General features: G+C 35.7%; 1 protein-coding gene across 1 annotated transcript in view; it reads right to left on the bottom strand.

Annotated features, from left to right (window-relative positions):
• Positions 1–27,904, bottom strand: part of adgrl1a (adhesion G protein-coupled receptor L1a) — a 224,443-nt gene that overhangs the window by 10,589 nt on the left and 185,950 nt on the right. Inside the window, exons 13-22 of the mRNA XM_065263107.2 lie at positions 26,392–26,514; positions 24,611–24,816; positions 20,312–20,485; positions 19,838–20,047; positions 18,887–19,107; positions 15,829–15,895; positions 15,290–15,381; positions 15,036–15,204; positions 4,459–4,614; positions 4,196–4,292 (exon numbers count right to left, since the gene is read on the bottom strand). Of these exons, the coding sequence (XP_065119179.1) occupies positions 4,196–4,292; positions 4,459–4,614; positions 15,036–15,204; positions 15,290–15,381; positions 15,829–15,895; positions 18,887–19,107; positions 19,838–20,047; positions 20,312–20,485; positions 24,611–24,816; positions 26,392–26,514 (1,515 nt within the window). The remainder of the gene's footprint in view (positions 1–4,195; positions 4,293–4,458; positions 4,615–15,035; positions 15,205–15,289; positions 15,382–15,828; positions 15,896–18,886; positions 19,108–19,837; positions 20,048–20,311; positions 20,486–24,610; positions 24,817–26,391; positions 26,515–27,904) is intronic.

The following is a 27,904-nucleotide window of genomic DNA, read 5'->3' as shown; positions in this document are numbered from 1 at the left end:
AAGTTGAACAGAAAGCACTTCATGTTTGCTCCTGACATTTGAACAAAAACACCCTAATATTATGCCGAATTGTCGTAATGGTTGGTTTGATGAAGTGTTTATTTGAAGTGAAGCCGAAATGTATTTGAAGAGTAGCCATGGAGCGTAATACCATGCCTCACTGTCAGATGGAGTCATTGGAAGGGAAATGGTAATGTTCGCTATTATGTAGTTCCACAGAGCAGCCATTGAAATGTAGGTTCATTTCCCAGTGAAATGTGAACTTCTAGTAGACAAATGTGACTCAGAGAAATGAAACATTCGGTATGGCCCATAATGCACACGTAGAGCTGCAGCCCGGGGCTTTCCGACAGAAATGGCATGAAATTAAAACGAGGCCACTGTGACATCGAGTGGACTGAGGCAAAGTTCAACCTTGCGGTCTTGTGCTATCATCTATCAGATAGGACCGCCTCGAGAATTCATTTAAGATGCACGCTCGCTCTCTTGCATGCATAAACTACGCACATTTCTGGGCTTTTAAGATATATTCAGAGTTAAATAAATTGTTAAGTTTGACTCAATATAACGAAACGATGATTTCAACTCATCCAACAGTTACGGTAAGATTACGATTGCGGTGAGGCTCTTACAAAAGTACCAAGGACAGGCAGTAAACATTAAAACAACACACTAGTATAAAATCAGATATTTTTATGGGAAAGCAGAAGAAATCACACATGAATGATAATATTCTTGTTAATAATAATCGCACAAATACACATAATTTAAAAATAAATAACTATTTATAAAGTTTATCATTTGCGAGAGCCATGTTTATACTGTTATATATGTATATATTACTTACAAAAAATTAAATGTATTCTTAAAAACACAGTTTGCATGCACCAAGTTGATCCACCTAGAAACATACTGGCAACTCATAGAGGACAATTTATCAACTTTACAGCTTAAATAAATGGCTTTTTATACTGAATAATTCATGCCACTTCTTTAACAAAAGTACAAGCTTTACTTTTACGCATTTTCCTAACTATAAGGGGCAAGTTGAAATGATTTCTGAGGTAATTATTCAGCAAATACATTCAACATTCCTTCATTTGCACCGAACCACGGACATTTCTTTAATTCTTGGAAATATCTGTCAGAAAGGTCTCGTGTAAAATGCAGACGCAGCTTGAATGAGGAAAATCTAGGCCGGCGGGAGCGAAGTGGAGGTATGACAACGACTCTTAGAGGGGAAAAAAACGACTTCACACGTTAGTGAAGTGGGAAATGAGAGAGATAGGAGATGAATCTGATAAAGACAGTGGTGCGCGTAGACACACCCTTTCATTACCCTCCGTCTCTACTCCCGACTGCCATTCACTTCTCCAACATCCACGAAACTTTTATCCAACGGTGCAAAAAACCCATTTCCTCTCTCTAAAATCTATTCTTCTTTTTCCATTGAATTTTTTTCGCAGCTATATGGTTCAGATGTGCCTCTCCGTCTCTTTCTTTCTCTCTCCCGCCTTGATTAAAGTCCCCGGAAAGCAACAATCGGCTCACTGCAGCGAGGACGGTCCTGTCATTCTCCTCAATTAGAGTAATTACCCCCCGTTCGTTCGCCACCTAATCACTTCATTAAAAACAAAATGGATAGAATTAGCATAAAAACTGGCGGTTGATTTAGCTGCTGCCTCTCTGCCGTCGCCCCCTCCACTCCTCCCACAAACACTGATCCCTGTGATGATAGGAATGATGGTGACATTGCACTCCAGAGGTGCTGATGGAATATGCAGCCTCTCACTTTCTCTTTCTCGCTATAAACGTCTCGTTTCTTCCTTTGCTGCACACCGCTGGGGTATTGAAATTTGGAAAATTACAGGGGTTGTGGTACGAGCAATCAAATTATACTTAAAATTTGGTGGGTGAAAATGTAGCTCAAAACTTTCTTGCTTGTTTAAAAATAAGCATTTGTGACCGTCATAAGGGGCATGAGTATACAGTATTTGTAGCAAAAGCCAACAAAGCATTGTATGGGTCAAAATTATAGATGTTTCTTTTTATGCCAAAACTCATTAGAATATTATGTAAAAATAAATATTTTGTAAATTTCCTATCGTAAACATATTAAAACTTTATTTTGTGAGTGGATGCAAGTGCTAAAGACTTCATTTGGAAAATTTTAAAGACAATTTTTTTAAACCCTCAGATTCCAGATTTTCAAATAGTTGTCCTGTCCTAACAAACCTTACATCAATGGAAAGCTTATTTCAGACGATGTATTCATTTCAATCTCAAAATTGACCCTTATTACTGGTATTGTGGTCCAGGGTCACATTTATTTAAACTAGCCTTTCGAAAACAACTCAATTGCAATCAGAAAATTAAAATCTACTGTTTCATAATAATAATAATAATAATTTCAAAAAATTTTATTTTCTGCAATCAGAAAAATAAAATCTAATGTTTAATAATAATAATAATAATAATAATAATAATAAAATTATGGTGACATCTCTTAAGTCATTCCCCGCCAGCCTTTTTTTTGAAAAGTTGCTCACCAGCATATATATATATATATATATATATATATATATATATATATATATATATATATATATATATATATATATATATATATATATATATATATATATATATTGATTTTCACAAAAGTTTCACAAAATGCCTTCCTGGAAAATGTTCTTCTAAAAATATATAAACATACAAATATATTAAATGGAAGAACAGACCCTTTGATTTTTAAACAAACAAAAACAAACAAACAAAACGGGGAAAAAACGTTTCATCCTTTCTATATTTTCTTTTCTGCTTATAAACTCTTAAATATGGGTATTTTTCTTAAAAATATATATATTTTTAGCAAAACTCTGAAATAATTGCATTTTTGTGAAGGAATTTTATTAGAGATCAGATTCAAAACAATTATCAAAACATACACAGAGTAAAAAAAAATTGCTACATTTTTTATAAATTGGGAAAGTGGATCATCGTGGTATTACAGATTAACATAAAAACTCATGTTTTCTCTTAATTGATGCGATAACTTGTGAATGGCGAGGAAAGTGTTAAAGGTCACGTTCTTTCTGATCCTATTTTTTGAACTTTAGTTAGTGTGTAATGTTGCTATAATAGCATAAATAATCCCTGTAAAATGATAAAGCTCAATGTTCAATTCCAGGCAATATATTTTCCTTAACAGAATTCCTTTTTTCAAATACTACAGCGAATGGCCGGTTTGGACTACAGTCCTCTACTTCCTGCTTTAATGACATCAGTAGAACAGTTTTTTGACTAAACTCCACCCACAGGAATACGTCAGTCACCAGCTAAGCTATCGAATCACAACACACAATACAAACTACACAATCAGAACTCATTACGTATTTCTGAAGGAGGGACTTCATAGAACAAGGAAGACATCAGCCCGTTTTTAGGACAATGAAAACAGCGCTATACAGATAAGTAAATTGTGTGAAAAATACCGCGTTTTTTTACACGTGACACATGAACACATTATATTGTGCAATGAAAACACAATCAAAGCTTTAAAAACACACAAAGAACGGGAGCTCTAATAATCTGCATTTTATAATGTAATAATATGTCATTTTAATAAAAAAATCTTAAAATCTATACGTTTGGTTTACTTAATGTACACAGTGTGTATAGCAATATGCCTAAAATACAGGGATATGCTCCAGCCCTCTCGTGCAGTAGAAATGCCGATTTGAGAATGGATAGATGGATGGAAATACACATTTACATACAGGTTGTTTTAAAACTACCCACACATGCAGTTTTACCTTAATTAAGAATTTTTATATGTGCGATGTGTAATAGGTTGTTGAAAACACATTCTTATACACATAAAGCAACCTGAGAAATGTGGCACATATGTACTTATTCCACTAACATCAGCTATGGAGCAATTATGTCTTACCAGAGCTCATGCAAAATATATCAAATTAGTTCAGTTTCATCAATCCTAATGGAAACCTCTCTAACGAGAGTTAGTTGATAAATGAGAGCTAGTTGTTGCAAAGTTACTAATAGGTAAAAGCATGTCTACAGTGGACTAATAAATAAAGTGTAATAATATGATGTAATATAACACACAAACACAGAAATGGGCTTTGCCTCTGGTGCATGCTTGGGAATTTGGAGGGGGGTAGGAGGCTCTTACCACGGTTGAGGGTTGGAGTGCTATTTATGTCTCCGGCCATGAAAGACGACTCTGTCTGCTTTCGCACCGTGTCGTTCCACATACGACGAATACGGCTCTGAAACAAACACACGCACATTCATTACGATGAAGTGCAGTAATCACTTCACACTGCAACCCGAGGTGAAAGATTGTTACGGGGAATATAACTGCGCTAGTCTATTAATAGCAGCCTATAAATAGTCTACGAATAAATTGCGATGCTGTCAGTGCGCATGTGTCACCTGTCTATGCACTGCCGCATGCCGCGCCTGGCTGCCAGTATAGTAACGGTTGTTGGCACGCAAGGCAGAGTTCTTTAGAGATCCATGAGAGCTCGTAGTCGAGGTGCGACTGCAACAGTATGAATGACGCAGGCACTTGCTGTACTCCTTATGCACCTGAAACACACACACAGCAGATCTAAATCGGCAATTTCCCCATGATTTAGTCACCCTCAAGCCATCCTCGATATAATTTTTTTTTTTCAGATGAACACAATCCGAGTTATATTAGAAAATGTCCTTGATCATCCAAGCTTTATAATGGTAGGGGGTTAATAAATGCCCTCTGGGGGTAATCAATGCAAAAAAGATCCATATTTAAAACCAGTGGCGGCCGGTGACTTCTCTTGCGATGGGCGCAAATTCAAAATATGTGTTCGAAGTGTGTGGTTCATGATGTCAAAATACAAAAGTGTTTATGATTAAAGAGACACTCACATTCACACAATACTCGCAAGACACTAACTTATAGCTAAACTCTGATTACATATGAGATTAAGCGAGTATCTGGCAAACGCAAACGTCTCTTTTATCATAAAACCCTTTGAAACGTCTGCAGCAGGCAGGTATTTTGACATGACGCGTAATGCACATGGTTCACATGACGTGGCGAACACAGATTTTGACATGATGAGCCACACACATGATGGGCTAAATACATTTTTTGACCAACTCTGCATCGTGCACAAACTGTGCATTCACACCAGATGTGGAAGAGGCGGCAGGCGCAAGTGATTTACCTGTACATGTTAAGTCAATGCAAAGATAAGAATACACTGCAAAAAATGATTTTCAAGAAAACATTTTCTTAGTATTTTTGTCTTGTTTTCAGTAAAAATATATTAAAATCCTTAAATTAAGATGCCTTTTCTTGAGAAGCAAAACAACTGAAGAAAATAAGTCTAGTTTTTAAACCAAAAATATCACATTTAAGTGATTTTGTAAATAGGGGGTAAGCAAATTTTTCTTGAATTTAGTGTTTAAGAAAAATTTTCAAGATTTTTTTGCTTACTCCATTGGCAGATTTTTTTTGCTTGTTTTATGCCCAAAATCACTTAAATTTGATATTTTTGATCTAAAAACTAGATTAATTTCCTTGGGTTGTTTTGGTCATCACACTGCAAAAATGATTTTCAAGAAAAAAATTCTTAGTATTTTTGTCTTGTTTTCAGTAAAATCTTCAAAAAATTCTTAAATTAAGATGATGAGCAAAACGACCCAAGAAAATAAGTCTAGTTTTAAGACCAAAAATATCAAATTTAAGTGATTTTGTGCATAAAACAAGCAAAAAAATCTTGAACATTTCTAAATCACTAGAATTTTACATTTTTGGTCTAAAAACTAGACTTATTGTCTTGGGTCGTTTTTTTAAAATATTTTTACTGAAAACTAGACAAAAATACTAAGAAATGTTTTTCTTGAAAATATTTTTTTGTATTGCAAGAAAAGCATCTTATTTTAAGTATTTTTAGATATTTTTAATGAAAACAAGACAAAAATACTAAGATTTTTTTCTTGAAAATCATTTTTTGCAGTGTAGGTATTCTTTAGCGCATTCCCACAGGCTCCCATAATGCGAATTTACCCATGAATGTCTCGAATGAATTCACGCGTGGATAGGGTCAGTAAGCTGAAAATGTTCAAGCGTCCAACTACGCGTGAATAGCGTTTTTTGCCGCCTCTTTCGCGTCTGGTGTGAACGCATAGTAACGGCACTCTCATCAAAGATTATAGAAGCCACTCCAACACAGTAGGAAAAGTTAGTTATGCACCGAAAGCTAGTTATTATGGTTCATAAAGTTTTAAATATGGATAAATTTCTCCCAAACAAATCTCATCGATTGGCCACAGAAGGCCTTTATTAACCCCTGTGGAACCTACATCTGTGAATGATGGATGCACTTTTTGGTTTCAAAGTCAGAAGTTGTTCCCTGGTCCCTGTTTACTACTATTATGGCATTGCATAAGTTGCACTAGTTTTTCCATAGTTGGGTGGGTAAGCACTGTTACGCCCTTTATCATGGGTTTGGGGGCAAGGCTACTTGTTTCATTAAACAATGTCAGAGGGGGTGTTATACCTTGAATTTTGAAACCCATTCGAAGAGCAAGGACGTTTTCTAATTGGGTGGTTCTCGCAAAATTAGACTTGTAAGGTGTCATGAAACATTTTGATTAAAAAAGTAAATGCTATCAAAATAAGAAGCATACTGTTACAAACATCTCTTTATGTACTATTTTGCACATGATTTCACATTTAGGGTGAAAATGTTCATTACCGCAACGTGTCCATGACTGGATTTGGGTTCTTTGACATGGAAATATTTATGATAAAAAAATCTAAAAAAATAAAAAGGTTCAGTGCATGTTATACTATAAACATTTACAGATGTGGCCTTTAAAAACGCGCGTTTTCTCCCGCGGCATTCGCCAAATCGTCTCGCGGAGTCACGCAGAATTCTGCAAGTGTTTTCGGGGGGGCTACTTTCTCTTTTCCCTTAATGTGTTTCGCTTCACAGAAAATCCACCAGGTGGCGCATAAAAAACTACATTTTTATATGCGTTGTCATTGCGGTTGTTTCCAGAAGTTAATAAGGGCATTGCTGAATATTTAACATTTCTATTAAAACAGCAAAGTGATGTCAACCACTTCTTGCCAGCATAACAGCGCATACATATATTAAGATGACTGTACGTGCAATGGGCATTTATACTAAGTGCAACAAAGAATTTAGTGTGAGCCTAATACACTTAACTCTATTTACAATGAATATCTTAATTATTTGTGTTGTCGAATTTTGACACCGTTTCATTGTTTGTTCATAATATTAATAATTATGTCAGTTTTTCTAAAGGTATTAATATTTTAAAGAGATTCATGTGGTATAAAAATACATGTTTTAAAGTTAAAAATGTTGTAAAAATATAGTAGTATTATTGTTCTTAATATATTAAGAACAATAATATGACACATGTATATTGCGCTAAATTGCTTTACATATGGAAAGAGGAATTCTTCTCAACCACCACCAATAATGTTTAAAAAATATTCTTTAAAAACGGCGTTTAAACCCACGCAGAGCGAACAAGAAAACATGGGCCTATGCTTACATACTGTACAGTGGGCATATGATATCTTTATTTAGTTTGACATATTTAAAACTTTAATAATACCTTTCTTGCGCATATAGGCAGTCAGTGTTATGATTTTTTTTAATCCTTTCAGCCGTTATTCATAACAGTAAAAATATTCAGTGGCTTTGTAAATATATTACTAAAATAATGGATTAAAGTAACTTTATAAAATCTCTTAATGTCACTTATGTATTTTTTTGTTGGTCAAAAAAAAATAAATGGCTAGAAATAGAACAGACATTTTAATTTAAAATGTACATATATTATAGGCGTATATTATAGGTCCTTCCAGATATCTTATCTCAGACGTTCGCAGTCAACACTTTTAAAACTTATTTATATAAAATCTAATTTATAAATTAAAAAACAAAGTTTTAAGTTAAGACAATAATAAATATGTTTATTTTTATTGAAAGAAAAACGTAGAAAATGTTATTATGGGTATAGTTGATGCAAATAAAGTGTGCAGTATACAAAAAATGCAAACAAATTATTTCTAAAAGTGGCAAGATTTTAAAAAGATAAAGGTGGTATAAAGAAAGACATGAGAAAAGTAGAGGTATGCAAAAGAGCACAGTTTAGTTATTGTTAATTAAAGCGGTTTTATACACCTTTGTTTGAATTGACAAGCATTTTATTCGCCACTTTCAACACATTTTGTGATTGATTTACTGATTTATTACAGAAAATTGTTGTCAGAAGCAAAGCTATTGTACAAAGCATCTTTATATGTATGTTTTAAAGTTAAAAATGTTGTAAAAAAATATATTAGTATTCTTTTATATTAAGAATAACAATATGATACATTTATATTGCGCTAAAATGCAATATACATTATTCTGCAATATAAATTATTCTCAACCACCACCAATAAAGTTTAAACATTATTCTTTAGAAAAAAACGGCGTTTAAACCCGTGTTGCGTGGAGCGAACAAGAAAACATATGCTTACATGCTCAATCGGCATATGATATCTTTTTATTTAGTTTTACAGTTTTAAAAGTGGAAAAAAGTTCTTAAAATCTAATGAATACTGGTTTTGTAAAATGTATATAACTGCAGATGCGTGCGTGGGATCCGGGCAGGTATCCTTTTCCTCCAGACCTTGAAGCATGGTCGCGGGAAAGCGAGAAATATATTTTTTTTAAGTAAAAATATTTTGCACAATTGATATATTACTTATGAATATTTTAGGAAATTATTTTTGACACACGTAGGTTATTACGTGTATTTTGGATTTGAATTTCATTACTGTCTGTGCCTATCCGTGGCCTCATCCGAGCGCACTTTCTTTGTCTTGCGTCTTTTGAAGACATTGGTATGCAGCACCATGACCCAGAAAAGACTCACACACCTTTCCCTGATGCATGCCCACACAGAAATACTGAACTTCCTGGACATTCGTCCCCTAGCTCATGAAAACGCGAGGTTTTTCTGCGCGAGTAAAGAGCGCATTGATAATATGCGTATTAACGGAATGACAACGCGGGTTTGTTTATTACATACATGGATGCGCAGCAGCACAAAAACGCTTTTTAATATGAAAAATTAAAGGATTAAAATGTAACAGATTATTTTAAGTAATTCTTTTAAAAAAAACATTTCGCTGTCCAAGTGCTGAAATGGCTCTCCACACGTTTGTAAATTCTTTATCTTTTGTTTGTAACAAATAGAGTATTTTTATAGTACAAACCTTATATAAAGCCTATTCTAAAAATGTCATTATACACCATGTATTTCTTTATAAAAGTATACAATATCAGAACTAAGCCCATCATTATTTTTGTTCAAATTATGAATTATTTATAAGTTTAAAAAAGACAGTAATAGTACTATTTAGTAAAAAAAGATCTATATAAAAATATACTAGGTATGTTAATGTGAGAATATTTTACATCTGTCGTGTGATTCTAACTTAAAAACGAAAGTAAAATATGTTCGTCCGCATGGACATTGAAAATTGTGAAGTTTAATTAATATTATATGTTGTTATAATATTATATGTTGTATGTAAATTGTAACGAAAGTAATTCCCCCTGGGATAAGTATTTTTGCTTCTGATTAATAGCGCATAATATGAATATTATTCATCTGAGAACTGATGATGTCTGTGTGTTTCAGACCCTGGCTGTGTGCCCTGAAGTGTATATGACAATAAAGTAGTAAATCTCAATATATTTATTTTTAAAATGTATTTTAAATAGGCCTATAGGCTCATAGGTTTTTTGGTTAAAAAATTCACAGCACCCCCTGTTCAAAATGACTTCCAGCGGCCCTGCCTTGACGCTTTGTGTGTTCGACTTTAAATGGTGCGGCGCTGACTGGTCGGCGTATGACATCAGAGTACCGCGAGAGCAAAGGTAAAGTCGGACCATTTGTAACATTTCGACTTGCTCTCGCGGTACTTTGATGTCTTCGTTGCCGAACTGTCTGCGCAGCGCCACATAGAAACGCCCTTTGACTCTTTAAGGCAAAGTACCAGCAACATGAGCAACAAGGGTTAAAACATAACCCTTTCATTGTTAAGTATGAGAAATTAAAATGAATTAAATCACGTTTAAACGCCACAGAGATATCAGAGCCAGCAGTCGATTTCTGATGCGCTTGCCGAGGCGAGGCTGCGCTGGGCGGGGTGTGAGCGCTTAAGCGCCGGTGATTTTCTGGAGCTCATATGGAGCTCATCTCCGTCCGAAAGTGTCAGAGCACACGTTTAAATAGACGCTATCTTTATTAACCGACCGCATATTTAAACTAAGCACATACATTCACGCCTGAACAACTCTTACAATTACATTTTGTGACCAAATAACAGTAATATTAGGAGCATTTTGCTGTCAGAAAACATAGCTGTCATAACTCCACATATTTACCTGATTTGTCTTAATTAGTTCAGTCAACATTAGCCATTCTGAATGTTGACTGGATTTGAAAATAACCATTCATTTAATGTTTTAAACACAGATTTATCTAGACTTAAAATAATATGTCTTCTCAACTAGCTCAAACAAAAAAATTGGTTTAACTTATATATTTTTGCCCGTCCAACATTTCATTAATTGGATTTTTTACAGTGTAGGTTATATCAACATATGTCAAATTAAGTTACCTGATATCCACTTAATTTTATAAGTTATAAACATTCATTTAAAATAACATACAGCGTATGTATTAGGCCTATTTGCTTAAATTACATTTTAACAAAGAAACTGCAAGGGTTGATATTAAAACCCAACACGCTGGTGAAAACTGGATAAACCGGTTTTCTTTGATGAGGTGATCGATTAGCATTGGGGGTTGGCAAAGATTTGGCAGACCTAGGGGTGGGTGGTTTTTAATTTCTTGACTCTGTGTCACTGGTAGCTGCTAAAACAAGCAGCTAAACCATGTACAATTAATTACATTTTGGAATTAACTTCCTTCATGTCTTTTTATTTATACACTGTAAAAAATATTTTCTGAATTTTTAAGTAAAGTTAGCATTAAATATGTTTTATAAACAATTGGTTTACAAACTCTGGGATGTTTGTGATTATCATCATTCAGAAAAGTGGTGCTTGTGTTTAGACTTGTGTTTTACGTGATTAAATCAGGAATATTACATTAGTTTCTTTTCAGTGTTGAACAGTTTGTCATCAAAATGCAAAAATATAGTATATTTATAAACATCGCTGAAACAAAGAGTGAATTAAAATTAAAAAAGTTATAAAGTTAAAGCTGCTGATAATTTTGTTTATATTTACTAGCATTTTCTGAGTGAAAAATGTTTAGATTTTGTTAAGTAGCCTAAATCCTACTCCAATTTATTTCAGTGTAGGTTTCTCATTTTTATCAGCTTTCTTTTGCTTTTCAAAGGGCCGTCTACCTTTGCTACCACCAGTGCTTTAATGTGGGCCGGTAGGCGCCAGTACTCAGTACCGCCACTCCAAAATATAGCTCTTGAGCATACCACCACCTCTCCCTGCGCCCAGAACGTACTTCTAGCGTACCAGAACGCTCATTTGCACATCTGTTTAAATCAGAGGCTTAATTTAATTAATTATTTGGCTGCGCTGCCGCTTTTCAAAGCGCCCTTCACAATGCAAGCTACCTAATTCGTCCCACCGAGAGCAGAGACTACATTACCCATACACCTTTGAGTTTTACAAGTTAAAAGCGGATGCGTAGCTTTTGCTGCTGTCAATAGGCTTGTTCGACTTCATGCGGCGCCCCGAGAATCGACAGCCGGAAGACGTCACAGTATCGCGAGAGCAAGGCGAAATATGATTTCTTGAATCATTCTCGCGGTACTCTGACGTCATCCGGCTGTCGGTTCTTGCGGCGCCGCATGAAGTCGAACAAGCATGGTGTTAACAACGTGGTTTGGAGAGGTCTGTGAAACGCGCAACCATAGCTGCTCTGTTAAAATGAAAATAAAATGAATACTTAATATGCCCTCCTGGTTTTAGACTCTGAGGAGTAAAAGAACAAGGTCAGAATCAGAGGACTCTCGCTGGCTGACATCCCACCAAGCCAGAATGATATCGCTGCAGGTCAGATGCAAGCTTTTTCCAATACCCTTTGTAGGTACTTGACAATCTCTGCTGTCGCGGCTGTCAGCTTGGTTCCCCTCGACGCAACTTCGGATTTCCTCAGACGATGTGCAGTGTACATTATTGAAATTGTATTACACATACTTGCTAAACTACAAGTGAACGAAATTTCAATGAATTTGAACGACGCGCACAGGAGTTTTACCACACGCAAAATGGAAAACAATGGGACAAAATAAAGTGATGACTTTCGAGTTTCAAATGGCCAATATTTTGTTATTCTTGAACCCATAGACATGGTCTTGGTGTCCAGAGAGTATCTTTGCCCGACAGCGACAATATGTTATTAAAAAATAAATTACATCATTATGGATAAATGAGTGCTTGCAGAATATATATGTTTGAGAATGCTTATCAGTACTTTTTTGTTTCTTAAACTTTAAAGATGAATATTCTCCTTTAGAGATGGGCAATTTTCAGCAATAGCACATTATATTCAAAATTTTGAGCTCATAAAAAAGATTTTTCGCTTATTTAACTGACTTTTTTATGTTTTTATGCACGTTTAGTTTTGGTGCAATTTCATCAAAAGCTTGTAATTAGGAAATACACACAACATGCTTAACGTATATTTTCTATATGTTAAAAATGTTGTAAAAATTGCGTATTCTAATATAATAAGAATAACAATATGATATATTTATATTGCGCTCAAAATGATTTAGAAATGGAAAAAGGAATTCTTCTCAACTACCACCAATAAAGTTTTTAAATTCTTCTTTAGAAATACGGCATTTAAACCCACGTGCACCGAACAAGAAAACGTATGCTCACATACAGTCCGTGTATGATATCTTTTTTATTTAGTTTTACATATTTTTATTTATATGCATTTAATAATAGTCTACCGTAAGGTCATAATGTACACACTGTTAAAATTGATTCAGTGGCTTTGTAAATATCTCTAAAATAAATGATTAAAGTAACTTAATAAAATCTCTTAATGCAGTAATGCGATTTTTTTAGTTGGAAAATAAATTACTAAAAATAGAACAGATATTTTGTGTAAAATGTACATATATTATTTGATGTATACGCCTTAATAATATAAGTATTACATTTACAGATTATTTTAGTCAATATATTTAAAAAGGTCAGAGTAATATATTTAAGTTTTTAAAACTGTAATAATTGCATATTTCAAATTATTATTATTTCTATTTGACATCAAAAATGTGTAAGTTTTACGCCTAACTTAAAGTATGATTTACTTATATTTTCACATTGATATTATTTGAGTAAATGTAGGCAAAAAATTAATTAATAATAAGTAGAAAAAATGTCAATTTTAAACAATCACATAGCCAACGGTTTTTAATCAGCAACAAAGAAACTGCGCATTTTGCCGATGACAAACACCTCAGAAACTCCTCGAATTTATGAATATTTACACTCACAATATGATTTTATTTCCTTAGTACAAAAGTATAACATATTATACAAATTCTCAGTGAAATGTTTTAAACACCAATGCATACTTTTTATCGTGTTTCATACCATGTAAAGGGAAACATGATAATATAAAAAGTAGCCTACTGTTCAGTAATGCAGAAAAGCGCACCACAACCATGTTAAATCTATTAAAACGTTCAGATGCAAAAATGAACTAAATGTAAAATTAGATAAACTAGTTAATGATATTGCGTAAATGCGCTCGGTCTCTTCAAAGGTCTTCGCGAATTATTTTGTTATATGACTCGATTATCATACATCACGTCTCTTCTACTGTAAGTACACAGAAAAAATAAGACAAATGATGCGCGTTTGAGTCGGATTTTTATGAAGAATATGAAGAATAACTTCGCCAACAAAATGTTTGCCAAAAAGCATGCATTTGTATGACATCAAAGTCTATCGCCTAAACATCGATAATCCGTGTCATGTTACTTCAATATCATACAGTATACGCTCAGCATGAAGTCGAGCACACACATTGTCGTCAGTATGGCCTACAAGAAACACGCCTGCCCTCTACAGGTTTTTATATTTCCTGCGTCCCCCACCGAACCCCCCTTTTGCGGGATCTCGCAGAATTTCGGAAGTCTCCGCGGCATTCTGGTCTCAGAGACGCGCATTTTTAAAGGCCACATCTGTACAGTAAAGAAACATGTGGTATTTGGTGATCATGGGTAAATATAGAGACAATAATAAGGAATATAAATGTGTCCAAGACCAATTTTATCATCCTCCGCAACAATTTTCAATTATTGTTTAAACATTTAAAAAAATTGTTGGAAGGGACATAATTGACTGTGACACTCAAGATGGCTGCCAGGTAAGCGGTTCTTATTTTTTCTCTCCAGATAAAAGTAGAAATTTTGTTTGTCATAGCACCTAGACAACTTTTTAGTTCTCATTACCAAAACATGAGTTCGTAAATGCATATATTTAATGTAATATCATGTTGCGGTAATGATAATTTTTGATAATAATAATCTAAAAAATGTAAATCTATAAGAAATATTTTTTAAATCCTCTAAAAATAATGGTTATTGTAAGTTCAGACATTAAAAAATTAGCTTCATGGGCTTTTTAAAAAATCTGATGCTGGACACCTTCTAAATCTGGTGTTCATGAGAATCATCTGATTGTGTTTGTCTGGGAAAAGATAACAGTATACATCGAGGATGGCTTCATCATGGGGTGATTTTCATTTCTTGCTGAAGTATCCCTTTCCCATATGCAATAAACAGAAATTGCATTTTTTACTTTTTAATTGATAGACCACTTGACTTTTTCAGCTTGAGAACACCCCAGACATTTTTCAGCAAATGTGTCCCCAAAGTACAGTTCAACTGAAACAAAAATGCTACTGACCTTTTTCTGCAGAGCGCAGTGGAAGATGAAGATGAACATGCCCTGGAAAGCATTGAATGTGGTGAAGAGGTACGCCATGATGACGGTGTTCTCATTGATAAACAGGAGACCGAATGCCCACGTCAAACCCAAAAGGAAGAGCAGAGCGATGGCTCCTAAAGCCCAGGACCTGAAGGAAAACATACGCATAAACAATGTATATGCGTGATCGCTTTTATAATCTAAAACAAATGCGTACTGCAGAAGACTCTCACTTGATGTTGTCCAGACGGCTGGAGTCGGGTTTGAGGGCGGATGAGTTACGGACCATCTTGTGAAGAGTTATCATGAGGAACACCAGGTTTAACTAAAAGACAGAGGTAAAATTGTAATAATATGCTTTGAAGATCCAATATTTACAATCTTTCCTTTTACTTGTATCCAATCAAATGCTCTCTAACTCATTTAAAACTACGCAAATCTTTGTGCTTAATGAGAGGCCCGTAACAAAGTAACTTGGCATTAGCAAACAAAATGTATTTAATCAGAAAGTAATAACAACAAAAACAGAGCAAGCACATTAGTAAAATATACTGCAATTACGAAAATGTCAGCATGTTCCTGAATCTAAACCTAATCTAAACTCCACGCTCATACAAAGCATATTACAGCCAAAAACATTCTCGTCAGCAGCAACAGATCCATAGGTGAACAAAAGTGCTTTGTTTGATAAGACTAGCGCAGCATTTTCTTGAGGGGAACAAAGTCTGAGCAAAGCAGAGAGAGAGGACATAATGTTTAGAGAGAACAATACCATGATAATGAAGGACACAGGACCGATAAAGCTCCAGATGAAGTAGTTATCCACCCTCAGCCAACACCTAAACACACAAAACACACACGCAAAAACTTTCAATAATATTACAGTTAAAAACCGTTACGAATATCTCACAAAGCAACGCAACACTGACTGTCAAATGCTTTGAAATATTGACAACCTATCTAAAAATTTGATATTGCTGCCACTTTCAAGTCATTTTTGTTACATGTCTGTTCAAAAACAAGCTAATAAACTGTGATGAAAGTCTAGTTAAGGGTTAAATTCAGTATTTAATCATTAGCACACTGTGTCAGCGTCTCATTTTCTGCACTGTAGTCAACATTCAAACATCTGCAGCTGTGCTGTTTTTACACACACACACACACACACACGCAGACACGCAAACACGCACGTACACAATGTTCAGGTAAAAGTGCGGTAAGCAATTGTTTTTAGATGTTTGCATACTTTTCAACTGGTTTTCCAGTGGGCCAGATGGAAAAAATTGACTTATTTTGTTAATGCTGTTAGTGCTCATATTACCAGTGGCAGGTGAATTGACAACAAACACTAGTTTGCTTTTTGTCTTGACCATAGACTGTATAAAACATGGACATGGTGTCTGTGACGTCACCTGTAGGTTTCTAAAAAGCATTTTTGAAGCCCAAAGTGGGCGGAGCCAGACGTCTTGGCAATGTATAACCGTGCATCACTCCCGGATTACCAAAAATGGGCAAGGAGGCGGAATGTGGGTGGAACTGAGGTGCTTGGTTGCTGAAACCACACAAGCCTAACTGTACGTTCACATTGCCGCCGACTTGAGCTTCCAAAGTTACCGGAAGTCATTCATTTACAATTGAAGCTGGCTTTTCTCAGGAGCATCAAATCAATCGGCGTCACATTTTGGGCATTTGCGATGAGAGCGTCAATCAGAAAGTTGAAAGAAGCTCAACTTTATGGTAATGAGCAATGACGCGGTTCAGCAGCAAGCAGCGGCAAAACGCCAGCAACCAATCGGAATATAGCCTAGACGTTCTTCGCTGGCTGATCCCGGAGAAACATACGATGTAAACTTTCGTTCCTACCAAAACATTAGTTGCAAAAAAACAGACGTCAGAGTGGCCGAAGCGTTAACAAGCTTCCCTGTACTTTTTGACAAGCCTTCTTGATTGGGCGGCCTGAGCTTCTTTGGAAGCTCAAGTCGGCGGCGGTGTGAACGTACAGTATCTCGACGATAGTGAAAGCAGCTGCAATCCACCTGTCACTCAAGTGGACACACCCTCTAATTATGCAAGGTTTAAAGGCGCTCTAAGCGAATCTGTGTGACGTCCCTTCTTGTTGACGTTCGAAGTGTTTTCAAACAAAACGGAGCGTAGCTAACTCCTCCCCTCCCTTCCGTGCTTTCTGAACGAGTCATGAACGCGCCCAACCCCAACCCCCACTCCCAAATCCTTCTTATCGTTTATTGGCTGGAACCCTTTGTTAAGTGTTTCGTGGTGATAGGTTTGACCACTTTGTTTTTGTCGCAGTTTGCGAAGCCTGGGCTGTCTACAGAGAGCGCGTTTTTTTTACAGTGTGTTCAGGGGACAGGCAGCTAGCAGATAGTGAGGAGATGTTTACTGTATAAAACAAAAAAGGTTTTATGGCCTAAAACGCGTGAATTCGCTTAGAGCACTTTTAAAGTTAGCATTTAGATCCATTTTTGGGGATGTTGTAAACCCCAGTGCTAGACTTATAAACCATCGACTGTAAAAAAGATGGACAACATGTCTCCACAGAATAAATTTTTTTATATCACGGCCCTGCCCATTTTCCCAATCATAGACACATCCCATTTTATTAGCATCTAATAACTAACGTAAAACTTACACTTAAAAGTACATTGACATTATAAGAAATAACTAAAATAGCAGAAACCATCGTTGGGAAACAAAATAATTTAATTTTATCATTTTATAATGTGTATAATTAGATTTTTTTAGTTTGGCTCACGTCCCATTGGTTTACATGGAGAGGGGGAGAATTATTACCTATACTGCAGCCAGCCACCATGGGGTGATGGAAATGTTTTGTCTTCACTTTTCAGGACATGTGTGGCACGCTTGTTATAATCTAACAAAATGTAAAAAACTGGAAGTTGTCTGATTGGTTAAAAAAAATTTGAGCCACACCCCTGGTCCATGGGTCTCCTAAAGACTGATGTGATTTTTCGGGACAATAATTTTGTACTATCTGTCAGTTTTTATAAACATTTTAATGTGATTTTCCAAACCATTTAAACTTTTTTCTTAACTCTTTAGATTAACTCATCGATAAAGAGAAAACGCTTCCCTGCCAATGATGGGTTTTTACGGCAATCTGTATTCCCGCTATTATCCACCAGGTGGCGGTCTTACCAAACCTATAAAACCCGGAAGTATTCCCTTAGGGCTAAAAGTTTAAACACTGTGTATGTTTTCAGGATCACTCTGAATCTGATCTCATTCAAAAGTCCTTCACAAAAATGTTATTATATCAGATTTAGCTTAAAATTGTGTATTTTTAAAGAAACCTACCCATATCTGAGAGGTGATTAAAAGAGAACAAATAAAGGTAGGATGAAAATGTTTGGTTTGAAAGCAGAGGGTCTGTTCTTTTATTTGATATATTGTTTGTTTATTTATTTAAAGAAGAACATGTTCTGGAAGGCATTAAACTAAATCATAAAAAAAGCTGGCGCTGGCTTGCAACTTTAAAAAAAAAACACTGGCAGGGAAAGAGTTAATTGAAAATTCATGTTATAGATGTTAAGGCCAGCATGATAGGACTCAAACTATTCAATTCACCTTAGACTTAGACTCCAAACTACGCAATGCCTGGAAATCCAATTGTGTGTTCCCAAGGGATGGATGACGCTGGACTATTTAGAATGGGAATTCCCAGAGAGAATTTTGATGGAGTCCATTTAACGACTCCGCCATCACTTCCAATGATTTAAAAGAGGGTCATGCCCTGTGCTCGAAAACCAGCGGCCCTTGTACGGACAAGTGCAAATAGACCGCTTCACACTTACGCTTTTTTAGTCCCGTAGCTGCGGTAGTCGATGGCTGCCGAGATACCCACCACCAGGGCGGGAAAGCAGTAGCCGCACAGGTAGTAGTATTTCTTTCGGGAGTACTCGCTCTCGAAGACTTCCACCAGCATCAGATAAAGCTGGATGCCCTCCAAACACATCCAGGAGAATGCCGCCAGGAAAAAGAAATGCAGCAGACCTGCAAAAATGGGGCAGGCGATCTGCCATCGGACAAAAGGATTGAAAGAGACGGTTAGAAAGAGATCCGGGGAGAAGAAATGACATTCGAGAAAGAGGCAGATGTGATACAGCGCAAAGTACAAAGTTTTCATTTTTCTTGTGGTATCTGGGGATGGGTTTACAAGAAATTGGACATAACTCTGATAGCAAAGCAGCCATTAGGGACTTTTCAAAATTGTAAATTCATTCCCCCCACTTTGGGAAGATAATCATTATATTTAAAAGACTTTTGTTTTGCTTGGCTGCAGCGCAAAGGACAATAAATATAGCTGGCCGTGTAAACACGACTCCTTTGCCAACGTTTGCTTTGGCAGTTAGCTGAATAAATGCAGTATTACAGCGAGCACTTACATGCCAATGTACACCTTTACATCAGTAAGTTATTGCAAAGCAAACAGCATATAACCCAATTAATATTCTTGACCCAAACCGGGCCTGAAAGCGAGGTGAGAAAATGTGAACTACATAAGAAAAGTTGCTGCTGACAAAGCTAATATATGCAGTTTTATTTTCAGCAACGTGTTAGGCCAAGGCCATTAAAACTTTATAATTTTTATGTATTGTAAAGTGATTGACGTTTCTGGAAAGTTTAGCTTTGAGACTTAATAGTCTAGGCAGCTAGGCATTTACAGTAAAACAATAATGTCGTACTTAAGCTCACTGATATACATTATGAGTGCATGGGTTTTTATCTGTCGTCGTGATACTCACGTGGTACTGCGTCTTGTCAATGCCGATGAGAAAAAGTAGTTCTGCAATGAAAAGATTGATGCACAGGTTCTTGTGAATGGTGTTGCGGTCGGTCTGCAGGCCTCGCAGGAAGCAAAAGGTGGAGATGCAGATTGCAAGACACACCAGAGAAATGACAATCCCCACCCATGTGATGACAAAGAGAATCAACTCGTGCATCCTGCCAGGGTACTGCGAGAAAGAGAGAAAGATGGATAGAGCAAATGATAAAGAAATGGTACAAACCGATAGGCTGCCTGAGGGAAAGTGACTTCTACAGGGGACATATGAAAACTCCAGTAAATGTCAAGCTGAAATTGCTGTGAATTGGTTTGTGTATTCCGCGCGTATACGCGTTTCAGATGCGCCAGTGGAAAAGGTGTTTGTGTGCATTCAGATTTGTTTTCCGAGCTGGTGATAAATGTAAAGGAGGAAAGCGCGAGGGTGTGCGCTTACGTCGGGTTCGTGATGTACCATCAGCACGGCGAAGTTGGTTAGATGGCTACAAGAGCACGTTGTGTGCGTGCTGTTAGTTTCCATCAGCCGGCAGCCCTGAGACGACCACTGGCCCGTCATCGAACGCTCAGAGTAGTTCCAGAATGAACAATTCGGGCTGAAATGATTCTCTAGCTGTAGAGACACAAATATATTGTATACATTATATTGTGAAGTTATGATATTATATTGTGAAGATCTGATTGACATCAGATACAATGCAAAAAATGACTTTTTTTATTTCGCATTTTTGTCTTGTTTTCAGTACAAATATCTAAAAAATCTTAAATTAAGATGCTTTTCTTGATAAGCAAAATTACCTAAAACAATAGGTCTAGTTTTCAAACAAAATTGTAATATTTAAGTTAATGTGTGCTAAATACAAGCAAACAAATTCTGCCAATGGGGTAAGAAAAAATATTTTTCTTAAAATAATTATTTCAAGAAAAATTCAAGAACATTAGCTTAACCCACTGGCAGTTTTTTTTGGCTTGTTTTATGCACAAATTCACTTAAATTTGATATTTTTGGTCTATAAACTAAACTTATTTTCTTAGGTCATTTTACCTATTATTTAAGAATTTTTAGACATTTGTACTGAAAACAAGACAAGAATACTAAGTAAGAAAGTAATTTTTGGTAGTGCCTTTAAAAACTTTTTAATTTTTTAACAAATAAACAAAAATTGCTACATTTTCACATCCTTAATGCCCACAATCATTGCTTCATGTCATTCAGAAGTCATGTAGTTTCTGTCATTTGCTAATATAGTAGCTATAGTATGGGATGTGTCAACATTATAGTTAATAAAAATATCTGTAAATAATTTCTAGTATTTGGTCTTACACTGCAAAAAATGACTTTCTTACTTGGTATTTTTGTCTTGTTTTCAATAGAAATATCTAAAAATTCTTTAATTAAGATGCTTTTTCTTGATGAGCAAAATGACCTAAGAAAATAAGTCTAGTTTTAAGACAAAAAAAACCATACAATTTAAGTGAATTTGTGCTAAAAACAAGCAAAAATATCTGCCAATGGGGTGGGAAAAAAATCTAAAAATAAGATTTCTTAAACACTTAATTTAAGCAAAAAAAATTCACCCAATTGGCAGGTAATTTTGCTTGTTTTTAGCACAAATTCACTTAAATTGTATATTTTTGTCTATAAACTAGACTTTATTTCTTATGTCGTTTTGCTCAACAAGAAAAAGCATGTTAATTTAAGAATTTTTTAGATATTTCTACTGAAAACAAGACAAAAAAAGTTAGAAAGTCATTTTTTGCAGTGTATTATGTGTGACAAAGTCAGTAAAAATAGTAAAACCATAAAACACTTTCAATTATGCCCATGCTTATAATGAATTATAGCCCCCTTTATAATTATTTGCAGGTAATTATTCCTGTTTTATAAATATATTTATATAGGCACCACAACACATATACCCCATTAAAAGAACAGTTATAGTTACATGTAAAATATTTGTATTATTACTTATATGTGATGCATTTGCTTTTTCAATGTGCATGCTCATAATCCATTATACACTAATTTATAATTTATATATATTATTATCATAAACATCCATGAGTGTATTTTTAAAGATGCAGCCTGCATTGTTATAATGTCATTATATTATAGTTACGATTTATTAGTAATGCATATTTAGTTCTTTGTCAAATAACTGAATTGTTTTATATTGTTGTTAATAGCCAAGTTGTGAGTTACTTTTGTGAGTCATGATATATTTATTAACCTTTATAAATGCAATATTGATGGCTTTAAATAAAGTGAAAGCATAAGATTTGCTTTCCTTATGCTAACAAAATCATGAACATTTTATTCATTAAAAAAATTATGTTTTACTAGTATTGAAATCGCAACTGTTTGTATTAATAGCATTTCTGTATTTTTATGGTCATTACTTTATTATAGCTATTATTGTTCTGTTTAAAATAAATAATGAATAACATCCTTATGATTTCCTAACATTTGTATCCTATGCTTTCACTTCACTTGAATCAATAATGCATTTATAGAGGTTAATAACTGTATTATAAGTAGGGCTGCACGATTAATCGTTTTTAAAACCGAAATCGCGATGTGAATGGATGCGATTTTCGAATCGCAAGAAATGCGATTATTTCGATTCAAAACTATTAAATATAACAATCATCTAGTACGCAGTTTTTGACAGTTCGCTTCATGCGCATTTTACGTTTGATGCAGTTTAGACCAATAGAGGGCATGAACACTGAGGTGCCGACTACACGTCAGATAACACCATTTGGAAAACATGAGCGCGAGCAGCAGTTCAACTCCTCAACAAAGTGTACGGCCATATGATTTCCGCGATGCGGAAAACACGGACAGAATCGCGAAATGCATACAAATGGAATTAACTGCACAACGCGGAATGTCATGAAGTTGGCAGATTTTGGATTCAGTCATTTTAAAAACGCATTATAACTCATTAACCGGCAAATGAAAGGACAGAAATGCGCAAAAACATTTCCCTTTTGTGTAATGTTGGACTTAAAGAAAGGTGTATATACGTCCGTTTCTCGTCATGCATCGCAAACAATGACAAGCGCCTCATCAGACTATAAGCAGGTTTCATTAAAGCCCGGAACACAGCAGACGAAAGAGGTACATTATACTTTCTTGCACGCGCACATCTGCGCCGCTTTGAATATTTACAGGCATGAGGGTTCATGAAGCGCGCACACACAGAGCAGTCAGCACACGCGTGATCACTAAACTTAAGTTTTCTTTCTTGTCTAAGTGAACATAAACAGCTGGATGTTTATCAGTAGGCTATATTGAAGCAGAGCAGTTTTAAAGCTGTCTTGTGTTTTAAAGTGACAGTAACCTAGGGCGTTCTGTGTCAGAAATGTTTATTACACAAAAAAAATTAAAATCACTCCTTACTCTTAACTGAACAAGCTTCTTCAGCTCCACATTTAAAATCCTACAGTGAGGACTGTGCAGTCTTTTATTTGTATTTTTTGCTTATGTTAAATCATAGATTCTAATAACTAATATATTTACATTTATTACAGATGCCTGAAAAGTAAAACAAGATGAGTATAGTCTTATGATTAAAAGAAAAACTAAACATTTGCTTATCAGATGCATTGTTGTAGTGACAGCCAAAATACATTGGCCTATATGTTATTTTAAATAAAACTTTCAAAAAAAAAATTTAAATTGTATTTTTTTTAATGTTCTTAGATTAAAAAAAAAGTTTGTCTGCAGAATATCAAAGTCCTTCAGACAACTTGGTACAATGTTTAAGGGGTTTTAAATAAACAGTAGCACAGCATCTTTCTTTGGTGCTATTAAAGAGTAACTAAACCCTAAACCAACTTTTTTTAGTTAATGATCTGTAAGAATGATGCTTTATTAGTGCTGTTCATTGATTTTAGTAAGTTTTTTGACATTAGGATATAAAGTGTTTCAACACTATAAAATATGGTGTAAAAACGTCTGAGTGCTGACCTCTTCAGGTTGAACGATAGCTACTGCAGTTGAATTTTCCTATTGGATGTTGGGTCCAAAAAGTAACTCGTGACGTAAGCAGATTCAAGCTCACCACGCCCTTGTTACGATCTCATTACACACTTAAGTTCGTCCCCTCTATCTCCGTTGGGATCTGCCCTCTTTTCTTGCATTTTTCAAATATTGCCAGTGGGTGGAGTCAGGCTCTGACTAGGGGTTTAGTTACGCTTTAAAACCACCACAACAAACCTGGATGTACCTCTTTTATTATATACTAATGAATCGCACTTTAAATCGCGAATCGCAATTTTGATCAGAAAAATCGCAATTAGATTTTTTCTCCGAATCGTGCAGCCCTAATTATAAGTAACTCACAACATGGCTATTAACAATATAAAACAATTGAAAAAAGTTATTTGACACTCATGGAAGTGAATATATATACATAACTATAACTGTTCTTATAATGGGGTATATGTGTTGTTGTGTCTTTATAAATATATTTATAGAATAGTAATAACTAGCTATAAACTATTTTAAAGGGGCTATAATTCATTATAAAGATGGGCTTTATAGAAAGTGTTACCAAAAATTCTGTGTAAACCGTTTACAGGAACCAATTGTTTGTACATTCCCACATAAAATTGCAACAATTTACACGCACGCACACAGACAGACAGACAAATAGATATTTTTACGAACAACAATCATGTTTTATAAATGAGGCCTTATGTTTTTGAAACTGGTTCAGGTTTTATATACCTGTAAATGTCTAAGTGTAAACACCACCGGCTCAGTCAAAAACACTCGACTGGACTCTTTATTTATCGATGCCGCGATGACATGCGAATTCACCGCCAGGCCCCGCCCACCGTGCCCGGTCTCCATCTCCATTTTCACGGTGGCGTTTTCAGTGGAGAGAAATGAACCCAGATTCTTATAGAGCACAAAGACCACTTTAACCTGACCTGTATGGAGAAAAAGAGCGAAAGGGAGAGAGTTATTGAGTGGCAGAAGGATATGAATAACAACTAAGAGGAAAAGGGATCTGTAGAGCGAGCTGAGTGAAGGTTAAAATGATTTGGTCTGGAAGGGGAATGAGTGATGTGGGGTTCAAGGGATTTTAATATGGAGGGCAATGGAACATTCATCCATTCAGCGTTCAGTCACCGCCTTGCCTCCGTATTCCGTATGAATATTTCATAAGCGTTTGTTTCAATCATACTAATCTTGCTTCCCCCGCCCGACCTGTCTCGGATGAGAGGCAGGGAACGACGAGGCAGCCTGAAAAAAGGCAAAACGCAAGAAGCAGGAGAGATGACGGGAGGATAAGATGGCCGAAAGATGGAGAAGCGTAGGAGGCTGAAACAAGAAAGTCAGGAAAAGAAGTGAGAAATAAAGAGCGGCGAGCCTGAAAATGACAGTAATTTACTTGCCTCTCGAGCTGTTCGATTAAAAACGCTGTTAAGAAACCATCAGGGAAGAAATAGTCTCAGCGCTTTTGTTAATCTGATTAGCTTTATTATCAACCAATAACCGCACAAACCAAAGTGGAAATTTCGCTAAGCTTCGGTGAAACCGTGCTGGGAGAAGATGTGGAGTGGCTCGGTGATCTCATTTGCATTCGGCGTGCGCATTCGTAGGTGTGTGTTTGTGTACTTTCACATTTAAAAAGTTTTATTTATGTAGCACCTTTTCCAAGCTCAATGTCGTGTTAACATAAATAACAAACATAACAATATGGATGACATAAAAACATCTGTCATTTAACACGTGTTTATGCAAAGTGACTTACGAATAGATAACATCACAATTAACGCATCACTGGATACTGAAATGTGCAATGTATTGACAGCTTCTAAATAACAAACGTTTTAGGGACATTTTTAGTAATGGTAACAACATTGCCAGTACCTTTGCAAAAACGCAATGTCGCAGGTGACCGAGTTCAATACTCCCATTTCCCACAGCGGGACTCTCATTTATCAGTAAATGATGGAGGAACTTATCAGAGAAAGACCCTTTTAATGGAAAATTTATTTATAAATGAAATCCACTTGAGACTAATACAACTGAAGTCATTTGCACTCCTTGTATGGCTGAATTTAATTATCATCAAAGCGCAACAAGACAAAAAAAGGCGAAACGTTATAGCCTATTACTGTGCATTTCACTCAGTTACTGGTGTGTGTTGGACAGGTTTTGCCATCATTGTGTGATAAATTTCCCCAACCGGCTAAAAAAAATATTTTGGGGAGCAGCCGACAGTCCATGTGAGGACAACTATTTAATAAACAAGCTAAATAATGTCTTAAGGTTAAAAAGCAGAAAGGTTTGTGTGAGGGTAGGTTTAAGGGTAGGTTTAAGGAATAGAAAATATCACTAGCTTAGTATACAAACAATCCAAGTTAATGGAAAATCCCCACCGTAAGAGAAAAAATAAAGTGTGTGTGCTGGCATGACGGTAAGAATACTAATAAGGTTGCATCTGAGTAAAGGACGGCAGTAAGGCTAGAAAATAAAAGAGAGAGAGAGGGACTGACCATTGCGGCTGTACTGTTTAAATGTGGACGCGGAGAGCTGGATGCTGCTGTCACTGGGGCCATTCTGGGGGAAGAACAAGTCCTGAGAGTCTGTCTCCGTGTTCAGTACTCGCACCTCCAGATCTAGACACAAACAGACAGATTCTTAACTGTAATGAGAAGGTCATTACTGGGCTATAAGGTCATTCATCACACCGATGATGCTCTAAGACAGCGATGTACGACACCAAATGGTCATCAAATAGATACAGTAATGGTAAAAAATAGTTCATTAACAGCCATAATCAGAATCATTCTGTGAATCAATTTTTATTTTACATTTATGCCGTTGGCAGATAGTTATATACAAAGCAAATTACAGCTGATTCAAGCTGTAAATTTTTTATCATTATATGTTCCCTTAATTGAACCCATTACCTTGCTAGCGCAACGCTCTACCAATTTAGCTACAGGAAAAAGTTTAGCGTGATCTCATTGGAAAATGCAACTGTTTAGAAAAAAGCAAGAAATAAAGAAACAGAGAAAAGCCTACATCCCTAACTCAACTTCTAAACGCAATGTCAGGTTGTACAAATTAGCAACCTTGTAAGATAGTTATTTGCACCCTGCCATGAGTATTGCACAGACAATCATCTATTTCATTAGCCTAACTGTAGGTCGTTTCAGGCTCCTCCAAGTAAGTCTAGAATTTTCCAAATGTTAATTAATGTACACTTTTGAAGAAGTCCTGCACTGCTACCAGCTAGCAAACTACAGTAAAGGTGTATAACTACAGTAAATCTGTATAACTACAGTTATGCTGTTTAGCTACCGTGAAACTATGTGAGTAAAGTAAACCTGTAGAAATATAGGAAAGCTGTATAACTACAGCAAAGCTGTATAGCTACAGTAAAGCTGTATAACTACAGTTGAGGTGCACAACTACAGTAAGGCTGTATAACTTCAGTGAAGCTGTATAATTACAGTAAAGCTGTCTAACTACAGTAAAACTGCGTAGCTACAGTAAATCTGTATAGCTATAGCAAAGCTGTATAACTACAGAAAGCTGTATAACTACAGAAAGCTGTATAACTACAGAAAGCTGTATAACTACAGTGGAGGTGCACAACTGCAGTAAGGCTGTATAGCTACAGTGAAGCTGTATAACTACAGGAAAGCCGCATAGCTACAGTGAAGCTGTATAACTACAGCAAAGCTGTATAGCTACAGTAAAGCTGTATAACTACAGTTGAGGTGCACAACTACAGTAAGGCTGTATAACTTCAGTGAAGCTGTATAATTACAGTAAAGCTGTCTAACTACAGTAAAACTGCGTAGCTACAGTAAAGCTGTATAGCTATAGCAAAGCTGTATAACTACAGAAAGCTGTATAACTACAGAAAGCTTTATAACTACAGTAAAGCTGTATAACTACAGTGGAGGTGCACAACTGCAGTAAGGCTGTATAGCTACAGTGAAGCTGTATAACTACAGCAAAGCTGTATAACTACAGGAAAGCCGCATAGCTACAGTG

This window comes from Paramisgurnus dabryanus, chromosome 3 (assembly GCF_030506205.2).
Source record: "Paramisgurnus dabryanus chromosome 3, PD_genome_1.1, whole genome shotgun sequence".
Lineage (NCBI taxonomy): Eukaryota > Metazoa > Chordata > Actinopteri > Cypriniformes > Cobitidae > Paramisgurnus > Paramisgurnus dabryanus.
The sequence above is the reverse complement of the archived record's forward strand: the minus strand, read 5'-3'. Positions and strand labels throughout refer to the sequence as shown.